The 13,577-nt window shown below is 39.4% G+C and overlaps 1 protein-coding gene across 1 annotated transcript; it reads right to left on the bottom strand.

The window, feature by feature from the left end:
* Nucleotides 1–3,349: 3,349 nt before the first annotated feature.
* Nucleotides 3,350–12,986, bottom strand: Sf3b3 (splicing factor 3B subunit 3). Its single transcript, XM_071709755.1, has 13 exons — nucleotides 12,802–12,986; nucleotides 12,141–12,659; nucleotides 11,740–11,912; nucleotides 11,043–11,539; nucleotides 10,804–10,969; nucleotides 10,371–10,539; nucleotides 9,500–9,651; nucleotides 8,812–8,967; nucleotides 8,272–8,563; nucleotides 7,494–8,160; nucleotides 7,298–7,414; nucleotides 6,737–7,115; nucleotides 3,350–6,634 (listed from the first exon to the last, which is right to left on the bottom strand). The coding sequence occupies exons 2-13, from the start codon at nucleotides 12,535–12,537 to the stop codon at nucleotides 6,146–6,148; spliced, it is 3,654 nt and encodes a 1,217-aa protein (XP_071565856.1). The 5' UTR covers nucleotides 12,538–12,659; nucleotides 12,802–12,986; the 3' UTR covers nucleotides 3,350–6,145.
* Between the last annotated feature and the right edge of the window lie 591 nt (nucleotides 12,987–13,577).

The raw sequence follows: 13,577 nt of genomic DNA, 5'->3' as shown, positions 1-13,577 counted from the left end.
TTGGTAGTCTATTCCTATTTATTGTTAGCTAAAACTGTAATTAATAATACAAAAAAAGACATACGCGCGTAAAGTTAGACCCGCCTTTTTTTTATTTGGCTTTCCAGACTGCATATATTATCAAACCGAACAAGTAACATTTACTTTACCAATAAATAATTAACCTGCATATATTATTATAACTATAAGAATTCGTTTGATGCATTTAGTAATTAAAAATATAATTGTTAAAGAAGACAATAAAATATATATGTGTGTAACTATGCGTTTCATAGAAATATTCTTGTACGATTGCATGTTTAATTATAATCATTAATATTTATTTAACAAGCATTTTATGATGTTTGGTAGTTAATTTTCAATAATTAATAATTAATAATTAAATACATATGGATCAAATTGGTGTAATCCACTTCTAACATCAAAACATTTTTTCAAGCTTTTTCTATAATAAATCGATACAATAAAATAATATAAAAAGTTTTTTTAATTCTTCTTGTGGTCATATTTCATAGTTATTTTTCGAAATGTCAAGTAATATATAATCTTTTAATTTTTAGAATTGTAGAGCGTAATTAAAATAACGACTAATTATGTTTTGTAATTTTTACGACTATGCACATTTAATAATTACAAAAAATATATAATTATAAAATACTCGTTAAATAAATATTAATGATTATAATTAAACATGCAATCGTACAAGAATATTTCTATAAAACGCATGGTTACACACATATATATTTTATTGTCTTCTTTAACAATTATATTTTTAATTACTAAATGCACCAAACGAATTCTTATAGTTATAATAATATATGCAGATTAATTATTTATTGGTAAAGTAAATGTTCGGTTTGATAATATATGCAGTCTGGAAAGCCAAATTTTATAAAAAGAGCGTCTAACTTCAGGCGCGTATGTCTTTTTTTGTATTATTAATTACAGTTTTAGCTAACAATAAATGGGAATAAACTATCAAACGTCAGCACGCGACCACCAAACGAATGCTTACAGTTATAACGATATACGCAGTCTGGAAAGCCGAGTTTTACAAGAGGGGGGGGGGGGGCTAACTTCACGCGCATATGTCTTTTTTTCGCATTATTAGTTACAGTTTTGACTACCAATCATCGGGAATGGACTACCAAACACCACCAAACGACCACCAAACGAATGGTAATAGTTATTATTGGATTTTCAGTAGTGGGGGGGGCCAACTTCACACAGCTCTTATATCAGGAGTCCCGAATCGCGTCCCCCCGCCCCCGATTGTTTGGGATGGGTAACCGATCTTCGAGCGGAAATGGAAAACATTAGTATTTATTTTCAGCACACACATCAGATGAAATACTATATACATATAAAAGTATATCTACTAGTATATATATATATATATATATCCTATTACTATATATATATATATGTATATTTTATATACGTATATAATCTTTTACACGCATGTATACTAAAAGGTGTCAGGTGTATATAGAAAGAAACACTATAACATATCTAATTGGAATAATATAGATTTTTTTCGAGCGTAATTTTTATAGTAATAATTATTTATATTCTTTTAATTGGAACTTTTATCGAAAGGTGGATATACTAAAACTAAAGATTTTTATATGAATTTTTCAGAGTGCATTGGTATCACGATGACGACAATTGATTTTTATTGCAGAGATGTTAACATGGAAATTTATCTACAATCTACATATACGTATATGTATGTACACGAGTAGGTGGATTTCGTCGCTGCCGTCTCTCTTTTCACCCTGCTGTCCACGAGATCGTCAACTGTCGAGACTCTTGACGTCGGTATATAGAGCGTTCCACTTATTGTTAGCTTGGTTCTCTCGGTATCTTCCGTGAAATTATTTTGTTCAAAGAGACGGATATTATGATTGTCAAAATCATCCTGAATCGATCATCCATATTAGCTTTCAAACAAAGAACAATACGCCGTGTTATATTGATTGGTGCAAAGGGGGACAGTTCTATCTCTCTCTCTTTCTCTCTCTCTCTCATTGTTTCTCTATCAAATTCTATGTTAAGTTAAAAGTCCAAATTTATTTTTGAATGGAAAAAAAAAATCGACGATCTTGCTTTCTAGATGAAAAAAACGGCGATAATTTCGCTTCGTTTTTTATCTTTTTTCGTTTTCGCAGCTTGACAGTCGAAAGCAAAGAAGGAAAATTATGCATGTAAAAGTTATACATTACACAATCTTGACCTTCCTATTATACAATATAATTTTTTCCTCGTACATTTCCCCGCGATGACACAGATAGAGGAAGCGGATATAACTTGAAATGAGCTCGAGATAGGTGGAACATCCTGTATAAACGCGGTATGGTATAGGGTGCACCGCAACCCGCAACCATCCCCCCGACTGGCCGACTCTCGAGGTCTCCCCGATGTTCTCGAGCTTCTCAGAGCTCGGAGCCTGCGGAGAGACGCGTGCACCCGTATCGCCGAGACGAAGCGTGTCGAGGACGTCGTCGTTATCGCCGCTCGACAACGTTTCGTTGCTCCTAATATACATATACATGACATATGTGCGGCCACCGGCGCGTGCATCGCGCGTCCCGAGTCCTGACGAGGCGACGACGCCGACGACGGAGATATCGAACTCGGATGCACACACCCTTTTCCGCACATCTCTTTCTCTTTTTTCCTCTTTTTCTATCTTTCTCTCTCCCTTTCTGAAGAGACCGTAACACTCTTTTATCGCGTTATCTGCAGCATCAACGGTACTCGAGCGGTCGCCACTCGTCGTTCCTTTTCTTCCTTCAAGCGGTTATCGATCTCGCGCGCGCGCGCGCGCGCGCGCTCATTATCATCTCCGCTTATTACAAAACGGTTCATCGTCCGCGCGATGCACGTCGCCGCACGTGCCAATTAAGAATATCTAATTCCCGCGAAACGCGGTCACGGGGTAAATCCGATAGCGGCATGAACGCGCGAGGGTGCGGTAAACAGCCGCGTATCTATAATTAGACGGGGATATCTCGCGTGTCGAGGCAGCGAGCTAATCCACTTTTGCACGGAAGAAAATCCGGGAGCGTGACGCGAAAAATTGTGCCGGAATTACGCATATATGTGTTATTACTGTTATTGTATACATAATATATTTATTTCGCGTCAGTATCGATATATTACACAAGTCAACATGAATTTTGCGTTTGAAATTAGGGTATGCAATTACGATAGGTTTATCGACAGTCATCCGAAAAAAATTTATATTTCATAAAAAAGTTTGCTTTTGTAGCCAGGAGAACGTTTGTACGATATTTTAAAAAATCTATGATTTCAATTTTTATCTGTTAAAAAACCAAAACAAATATATTTGTATATTATTTTTATTAACTTTAACTATTATATTAGCTTACAAAATAATGGAAAAAAGTTCAAAAGTGAACCCTGTTACTCTTTCTTTTATGTTCATGAGTACTTTCTCTTATTAAACCCATATCTCTTATTAAACAAATATCTATATTTCGTCGAATATACGATAAAATATGTTCTTCTAATCTAATAATTCTGATGATTTTCCATAGGTATCGAAAGATACATATCTCAATTCTTGCTTAATTACTAATTAAATAATTGTTACAGGAAATGACATAAAATTCACATAAATTTAGATTTTGAAATGTTAAGTGAAATACTTGTGCGTGCCCGACGCACGCGAAACGTGAGGGTGCATACTGAATCAAAATTATGCAAACGCTAAAGATAAATTTATGTATTGTTGCCACAAACATTGCGTAAACATGAATCGTAGCTCCATCCAGCATCTAGGATTCATATTTATATAATGGTGCTTTTGCGGCAAAGATGTGTAAATTACTGCTGCAAACTGTTTGCAGTCAGAATATGTACATTTGCTTCCATCAATAATATGCCAACTATTTACAACTGATTAGTGATTACACCCGGAGTTTTCTGGCCAAAAATAACGAACGTTAAATAAACCGTTGCTTGAAACAAATTCAATATTTTTGCTGACCATTTTGCGACTGCATCTTTACACGTTATTTGCGCAAACGCAAACGCAAACGCAAACACTCGTTACGAGTTTACGTAAATATGACAGGCGTTTTGCTATTTGGGGTGTACCCGGTGTACCCTACCTAAATTCTATTATTTTCTCGTTTCCGCGAAACATGACATTTACTTTTGCCGAATAATGCGCGTGTGTTAAGTAATTACAAGTATTAAATAACAATAGAATAGAATAGTAAAATTTTCCATTGGTATAACGAAGCCCATTGGTTTTTCCCAAATGTCGCGCCGGTGTGCAGTGCACTCATGCGTTAAGTTATAGAATGTTTTGAGGAGACTGTATGTGTGCGCGTACGTGTGAGTAATCATGTGCATGCATGAGTATCGGGAAGAGAAGAGGGACTGGAGGGAGATGCAATTGAGTGATGAATGCACCGCCGGGATGCATGCTCACCTAGTTATGCCATAACGGCGCATAACGTAGATAGATTCATCGCTCCACTGTTCTAATTCAAGTGGTGAGATATCCTTAAATAGCAAAATCTATTTGCAGACCCTGCAAATCGAAGTCTTGCTCCTTTGCGAAAATGTGACTTCGTTTAATCGAGTAATAATTCGACGAGCTCGAAATCTCTCGTCGTTTAATCCTTCCTTGAATTGTTTTATATTTTATATTCAAATATACTGAAAACATATAGTTTCATTATTAGATGTATAACATTGCAGATAAGGTTTCGGATTTTATTTCTCATAATTCTCATCCAAATTTGAAAAATATGGGGAAGGAAAGGTCTCTCTAGGCGTGGCATACCAAGCCCGTTTCCTCCAATGAAGATTGAAAATATGTGACTTATATCACTTTCCCGTAAAAATTGCGAATGTAACGAAACTAAAAACGAGTTTTAAGTTTCAGTCGGAATGAAGTGGACTCGTTGAAGAGGCTAAGACTACTTTTTCAGAAACTGTAGCACCATGTAATAGCGGGGCAATTCCTGATGGTCGTTGAAAATCCGCCATCGAGAAAATGCTCATAAATCGAATAGGAAAATTTACTTTAAAACTTTAGGCGAACACCTCGTGGCTCTATGGAGGAATGGTCGACTCGTAGCCGATAGGATCTCAAGATTCGATCTCACGGTTTACAGGAGATTATTAAAGAGTTAAAAAAATATTTTGACTGAAAATGCATGCAATGATGGCAACTCCCGTTTTAGGAGCAATAAACTTAAAAAACATATATACATACACAATATAAAAATTTACAAGTATATGAAGTATACTTGGAGAGAGATAGCGAGATATTGTCTCTTGAAAAATAGAAAGAAAGATGGTGAGCATTTCTTCTTTAATAAATATATTCGAAGATATTCATGCTTAGATATACAGAGGATGGATATACAAATCAATATTAGGTGATGAATTGATGTTAGATTTGGTAGGTGATTTAATGTGCAATTTGCAAGACCACAATGAACGGAAATTAATTGCTTAATCGCTGATGTAATTCGAATGGCAATGCGTTAGTTCGGTATATATAGGTATATATAGTGGTGGAACAACGTCATTACATTTATATATCTACACTCGTGGTATAAATATAATTAAAACCTATTTATAACGTAAGAGCCAAATCCGATAACTTTCACACTTTTATGAGTCAACGTTTCGTGATTTTCATAGTGGTTTATAATTGTTACTGAAATACAAAAAGCTTACACGAGTCTCTAAAGCTATTAAAATACTGTTATTTTTTTCCCATTATTGACAATTTGTTTAAGAGAAGTTGAATATACATTACATCTCGATGTTAACATATACATATTCTAAAAGTTATGTTTATGTCTATATAATATAAAGCTATCACACATATAAAAAAAATCTCGAATTTTTACACAGCTTTGAACTTTTATACGCAATCATCATGTATACAACAGAATTTAGTTTGCACGATCAAATCGACGGAAAAGATGTATTACATTGATCCAATATTATGCAAAAAGAAAGATTGATTAATAAAAAAAATTAATAGCATCCATCGCGGATTTTTTCAAGATCATTTATATATTAGAAACATCAGAGTCCTAGAGTTGAAAAAACAGTACGTCGAAGGACATGGTCCTTGCGTCTGAAAAATTTAGAAAGCGTAACGTGTACGTATGTCCTCCAACTTCTTCGACACCTCGGATGGCGTTCTCTCGAGATCGCCGGAGATGCTCTTCTGTTTAGCAGGCTCGATCGAGTTGAATTGTTCGCAGAGATCGCCGTCGATGACATTTTTTACAGGGTAATAGTACGACCGGAAGGACAGATGATCTCTGCCGCATAGAGGAGGATGCTCGGATCGCATGTGCATCTCCAGATGCTGGAAGAAATCGTGATCCTCGTGGCTTGTGAACGGTACGAGCACACCTACCGTTCCGCTTAGGGTTGTGTACACCAGACTCTCAGAGCCGCCCGGTATGAGAGTTGCCTTCTGCAACGACATTACCGTCTCGCCGACGTGGAAACACGCCACTGTGTCCGCTTTCTGGCTCGCACCATTCAGTAATCCTCGGTCCCAGAGAGCCTTGTTTCCAGTAGGATCTTCGTCTACATCGTCATTAATCCCAGTCGCCAATCGTATCTGAAAAGAGGAAAGACAAGAATATAACGAACCGTATCTAATTGTTATACAAACGCATTGCACATTGCTAACAAAAATAAGGCGACCACGGTAAGAACTCACCACAGCTATGTTTCCGAATTTATCGGCGGTGGCGACGGTATCGTAATCTAACACGCACGTCGTCGTGATCCACCTGGGGTGCGTGTCATCCGCAAAAACGATTAACTGATTCTCCTGGCGCTTGTACCTCACAGCGTACACGGATTCCTGCACGTCGCTGACGTAGATCCGTTGACCAATCGCGTTGATCGATACGACAGCGTTCGGTATATGCTTGTTCTCGCATTTACGCAATAATTTCTTTTTACCCATGTCGTAAAGCCGTAACATTCTACCCACGCCGACCAGTACTCGACCTTGATACGGACAAATGGCCAATGGTACCTCATCTAATGGAGATTTGTGCAGCAGCTCGATACTGGTACACTCCGCATTTACTCTGGAACATGAAGCAATCACTTTTGATTATTTCGTCACGAGAAATATCATGTTCGTTGAAAGTTGCTATAAAAATCAGCACTGCAGGACTACATCATCGAAATACAGACATCCAAATTGATAATCATCATTTTAGTATGAAAATATCAGAGAGAACATTAGGAATAAAGTGAGATATCTTACTTGTACGTATAAAGAAAACCGCCATTGCTGACTCTAGGATTTAATTGAAATTCTTTCGCGACTCCAACGATGAGAAACAGCTGGTCACCTTGATTGGCGAACTTCACGAGGCAAAGGCTGTGAAGGAAAAAAATTTATAACATTGGACAACCATGGATTTTGATCAAGCTTGATTGTTCTTTTCTTTTTTGCTTACCATAACGCAGCTAGGTTTTGTTCGAAACGATGAACTTCGAACGTTTGCCCGGTAGTTGGTGCCATTATTCTCAGCATAGAAGCCCACAGTCCCGGGCCTGCCCGCGGAGCACCGAAAACCGCCTCGTTTGGTTCTTCCGACAGGAATGCCTCTGCCAATTCCCGAGCGACCGCCGCTTCCTCGGCACCGGCCGCCTCTTGCATCTCCTCTGCCATCTGCAGTCTTCTCTGTTGCTTAGTCTCTTCTGTGTAAGCGTTGTGTTCAGTCTCAATGACCACTAGATGCGCGGAATCGGCGTGAATCGCGAACTTCCTCGGCGTGTATTCCAACGGGAAGCTCACTTGATTGAACACGGCGCCAAGTTTTTCGAGTGCCAGGATCCTCAATGTGTTGGTCGATATGGCGACAATACCCTCCGGACACTGCTCGGAACTGAAGCCCGACGCGAATTCAAGACTCTCATACGATAGAGGCGTTAGATGAAAACGATTCTGATGGTAGTAACTCAACCAGGATCGGCTGCTCATCGCCAGCACCGCCTGATTTCCTTGCATTCGTATTCTGAAGAGTTTAACGGGACGAGAGCCCAGGTAGCGAGTTCTCGTGTCTGCGAGATCGCCGGAAATCGGATCCAACACAGTTCTGAGTAGCACTCCATTTTGCAAACCTGAAATTAACAGTAACATACAACACGTATTAAAGACGATTTGACACAATTTTTTTAGAAATGAAAACTACGAGCAAAAAATATAGATGCAAGTTTCGAGATATAATTTACCTATATTCAGGTACAAACTGGACTGCTGTGGCGCTGCATCCTCGGAATTGTCCGCCTCCTTGGCGCCCATTTCCACGATGCATAAACTTTCCGCAGCTGCTGGTAATGCCTGCATGCTTCTTGGCGCTAGACAGTCCGAGGGATCCAACGATATTATCCTCACGGTATTGTCCTGTAGACCGACAGCCAGGAACCACGAGCGTTGCTCGCCCACTGCCACGTTTCCAAGGGCCATGCACATTACTTCCGAGGGCATCTTTTTCCTTTCCGTATACTCGTTCAATTGTCCGGTCTGAAAAGATACACGGATTAATAGAAAGCCATTACCGACGAAAAATTTTGCGATGTCTTGTTCACTCTCCATCAGTTCCAACCACTAAGCAATAGGCTCAGTTAGGTTGGTCATGCAAGATGAAATGAGTAGTATGCTCTTCGCATCCTCTACTTCTCTGAGAACAAGAATCAAACACCTCAGAGAGAACAAATAATGCGATCGTTGGAATAATCGTGGAAGCGTTAAGAATTGTTGCAAATACATACAGGATCCATCTCGAAGTAGACTAGTTCCCCTCCAGTGAGGGCAATCACAACTTGACGTTGATTGACCGCGCATTTCACGATGGTCTTCTTGCCAGGTGCCTTCCATTCGTTGACACGCTTATCTGCTCGGATGTGACGTATGCCGTCAGGATATACCTGAAAGACATTTGAGATTTCAGATGATTGAATTATATATTTCACGTGTCATATACTTAGTAATAATAAAACAAAATATATTGGATTATGTGGATCATTGTAAAAATTAAAAGATTTCTGTAGTACGATTGTTGGGCCTGTAATACCAGGAAAGTTTAGACTAAATCCAGAACGTTCCAACGATGCGTGAGCCCGAAATATTTTAGCACTTTTTTGCGACCGGCACGTGGTCAACCAGGTGCCGGAGATACCGAGTGCAATCGAGAGAAAAATTCTACAATCCCATGCATATACCATTGTCCCAAAAATATGAATTAAGAAAAAAATATGATTATTTTGATCAGACAATCTATTAATTTAGATTGTTATTTATAATTTAATCTAAAGTTAATTTTAAAATGTTTTAATAATCGAATCAAATTTTACTTACTTTAATTTTACATTACTCTCAAATTTAATACAACATGGGATGTATGGTTCACGCATGGGGTCCACGGAATACCATACAATATAATTTCCATGTGCAATGTACCTGCACCAATGCATCCTCGCCCAAAGCGGAGCAACTCAAGGTCGGTGTTGTACCGAGAAAACCCGAGTCCGTTACTTCCTCGACAGTCTCGCCGATACTGAGTACGAGTGTGGCGTTCACGAAGGACACTATGATGTATGCATCATATTCCTCTGCAATCAAAATTACAAAGCTCATCCTCAATACGTAGGAAAATGCGTCGTCGAATCGAATATTTGAATTTGCACAGAGATATAATATAGGTGTCCTCGATCATTCGACTGCGCACGCTCTCGTGCGGCACAGAAAGAGTCGACGGGCTTTCGCCTACTTTTTTTTTAATTTTTTGTCGAACGAATCGACTCTTACTCGTGCCAATTTCGCGCCGAAGTTCCTTACCTTTCGGTCATTCAGAGTTCTGTGGGTCAACCAATAGCGCGCTGGCATCCTGAAAGAGAGAACTGGTGTTTGATAAGAGTGTATCAAGCCACCAGGTTCATTAATATCGTTTTATAAAACCAATGCCGTTTGTCTTTTTAAAGCAAAACTACAATTTTCTTTTCCAAGTTATATCAAGTACTAATGTTCTTACCCCAAAGCTTTACGCAAATCTGTTCGAATTATGCTATTGAGCCACTTACGATCCACTTTCGCAAAAAGAGAATGGAAGAAACATAGAAGTATCTGTGATACTTGTAATGCTGACTGAATAGAATACTTCAGTCCTCGTCGCTTTGACGTAAAAAAGATTTTAAAAAGGATAGAGATAGACACGAGACATGTGGAAAGTAAATTCTCAATGAAATGATAGCTAAAACTTATCAACTGTCGAATAAGCAATTCAAGTGGAAACATGCAGACAATTGTTATGTAGAAATATCATTTGACTAACCATCGATTCTTCTCTTCACAGTCCATACAGCATTTGGATTACCAGGCAGCTCGCTCACGGCCATCTCGGAAACTTCGAGACCATGGCGTAACACTCGTAACGTGGATCGCGGTCCTCGTCCGCAAGCGATATACAATTGCGGTGTATCTTCGTTCGCCAGATCTGCTACCTATACAATCAAAATCTCTCATAAAGCTTCTCGTCTTTTCTGCAAGAGAGACCCGTAAGAAAAGAAAAATATCGCGATTACAAGTGCACGCTTGTCTCTCCAAGTATTCACTTCAATTTGCAATAACAAACCAAAGGCGACGAAGAGAATTCTGTTATTGCACAGTATCCCACAGGAAAGAGACGCACGAGTAACGTCTCCTACCTACTTGACGTGCGTAGTCGAGAATAAGAAACTTGGTATCTTATAAAATAGATATATCACCTGACAAGCCATTATGGGCGAGAGACTGTCCATCTCGTCGACCAGCACTAGATTTCGAAGCGGTCGAGGGGCGAAGAAGAAAGTGTCACCTTCTTCCAGTGGCATTGCCGAACTAAACTCGGGCTCGTCGTCGTCGTCTCCGAGATGCGCTATTTGATACAGGTAACTAAAAAAGGATAATGTAATTGCGCTGTTTGCAGTAATTCGAACGCATTAGTTATACGGTCTATAGTACTAACTGGTTGCCAAATTCCGAGGCGACGAACAGGAATCCCGTTTTCAGGACGCACATACTCGCAGCTACCGGTACCGTGTCGAAGTATTTCAGCTTAATTTCGGTGACCATGTCCTCGTCCGTCTCGAGGGTAATTTTGAAAATATCACCCTGCTCTGTCTGCGCCAAAAAGAAGAACATGCTCTTCGTCTTGTGCGTGGCCGAGCACACGAATATCATTCCTCTCTCAGGATCGTCCAAGTCGTTACGGCGTCGCGGAATCGGACAACGTATGTCGTGCTGATCCCCGAGGTTCTTGTACGTGAGATAGTTTTCGGAACAGATGAGTACGCCGCTTGGACCATCGTTGCCACCGGGCACAGATACAAGAAAGTTAGCGTGTTCCTCCAATGGCTCACTGTACTTCCGTACTACGTGATTTAGACCGAGATCAAGCTCATATAGCGTAAGCGTTTGCTGCGTTTTCACTGCCGCGTCACCCGTGGGATCGCTGTCAGCTTCCTGAATTAACATTTTTGCAAGAGATAGTAAATATACACGCTTTATATGAATATAATACTGCAAATATGATCGTATAAGTATATCATAACAATGAATAGATGTAATCAATGCTAATCAGTTGAAACACGGTATAATAATCATATGATACTATCAACAATATCTGTTACTAAAAAAGTGATACAAAAGTTACACAAGTTTACCTCGTAATCGATCTCTAAACACGCAAACATAGGATTCTCAAAACCAACGTCGACGCCAACAGTATGATACACCAGAGTGTTGCTCTTATGAGCTTCCAATGGGGAAGAGATTGTAAGACGGGCCTCAGCGTCTCTGTTGAGAATGTACACAAGTTTCTGCTTTTCAATAGCACCTACAACAGTAAATATAACAAAATATAACATTAGATTCACATCAAAGTAATTAATTGTATTAATTGTGTTATCAATAAAATACCATCATAATAATAATAAAGATGTAATCAATGTTAATCAGTTGAAACACGGAAAGAATAATCACATGGTATTTAACGACAAGAATAACAATATAAATTGTTATTCCATAAAACTGCCGAAGGCAAAAATGAGATAAAAATATATACCTATCATAACCGCTCTTCCTTTCGGATCGATAGCAAGATATTGGCCAGGAACGATGCGCCTACATCCACTCTTGCCAAAAGTCTCTTGATGTACCTTTTCAAAGCTGTTCTTAGCAGGAATGTACTCCAATATTACTATACGCCCAGAATCTGATCCGACGACAATATAATCCTTCGTTCCGCCGGTCAATCTAAATGCCATGAGGGATCGAATGATGCCGAAAACTTCTACGGTCAGCAGGGTATGGACTTTTCCTGTATTCGGATCCGGTCGTAGCAGCTCTAACGATTTGCCGCGGGAGACGAGAATCTCCTGCATTTTACTGCCGGAGAAATTGCCGTGCACCGCGTGCGTGATGCCCGTGGCACGTTGGAGGGTCAGATTGTACAGATACATCTTGGCTAGCTAGATTGTCGTCGGCTTTTTCTATTCCTTCGTCGATTTCTCAACCGAGTGATGAATTAACGGAGGACTTATAATCTCGACAAACCGGACAAACGTCTCCGAGAGTCCATGCTCTGCAACGAGATGCGTATATGTAATAATTCAACACGACACACGGCCCGTCGTTCTTACGCCGAAATTAAGTCGAAAGGAATCGTTAAGCACGAAAATAAGGTTGGCTATGAAAGCGGACGACTTCCAAGGATATTCTCTTACCTCGATCAAGCTTTCGATGTGGTAATGCTCGATGATGCCTCCGGATTTTCTTTTCACGATCGAATCGAGTATACTCGCCGTCGGGACGTCACGAGCAGTTACGAGAGAACAGACGCCGTTGTCGCCGGACGCCGCGTTTCGCGGATTTTACGAGTACGAGTAATCCCGTAATCCGCCGGAAACGACGCGCGTCTGTCTCTCGTCATTGACTGCAGAGACAAGAGTAGTGCGTACGTACAATCGAAAGCGCAAACGAACGTGATTGGTTACTACCATTGGATCCAACAAATCAGTATCGGTTGTCGGTTTTGTTACAAGATGACGATTCGACGATTTGTTCGGAAAATATCCATTCAATCCATTGGACTCATGACAGTATGACGAATATCATTTCCGGTGCGCGCGAAATCCATATTCATATTTGTAGGAATTTGATGTTATAGATTTTTATTGCAATAGAGAGAGAGAGAGAGAGAGAGAGAGAGAGAGAGAGAGAGAGAGAGAGAGAAAAAGTGCGTTTTCTAGAGACTGTAATTAGTGATATTTTTGTTTTAATAAACAAATCTCCTCCTATTGGATATCGCACATTAGATTTGGAATTTGTATACGTCTTGAAGAATTGCCGAAGTTACTCCAATGGTTATTGATTGTTTCTTCTATATATGATGATATTAAATATTTATTAAAATAGAAGATAATTTTTTGCCAAAGAAAAAAAAATGACGACTAAATATAATTACACGCAATCAGCTGACAATTCTTCTTTATGCTCTGAG

This window comes from Temnothorax nylanderi, unplaced genomic scaffold (genome assembly GCF_030848795.1).
Source record: "Temnothorax nylanderi isolate EJ_2023f unplaced genomic scaffold, tnyl_v1.0 TNYL_tig0081_pilon, whole genome shotgun sequence".
Lineage (NCBI taxonomy): Eukaryota > Metazoa > Arthropoda > Insecta > Hymenoptera > Formicidae > Temnothorax > Temnothorax nylanderi.
This window is presented reverse-complemented; position numbering and strand designations above follow the sequence as displayed.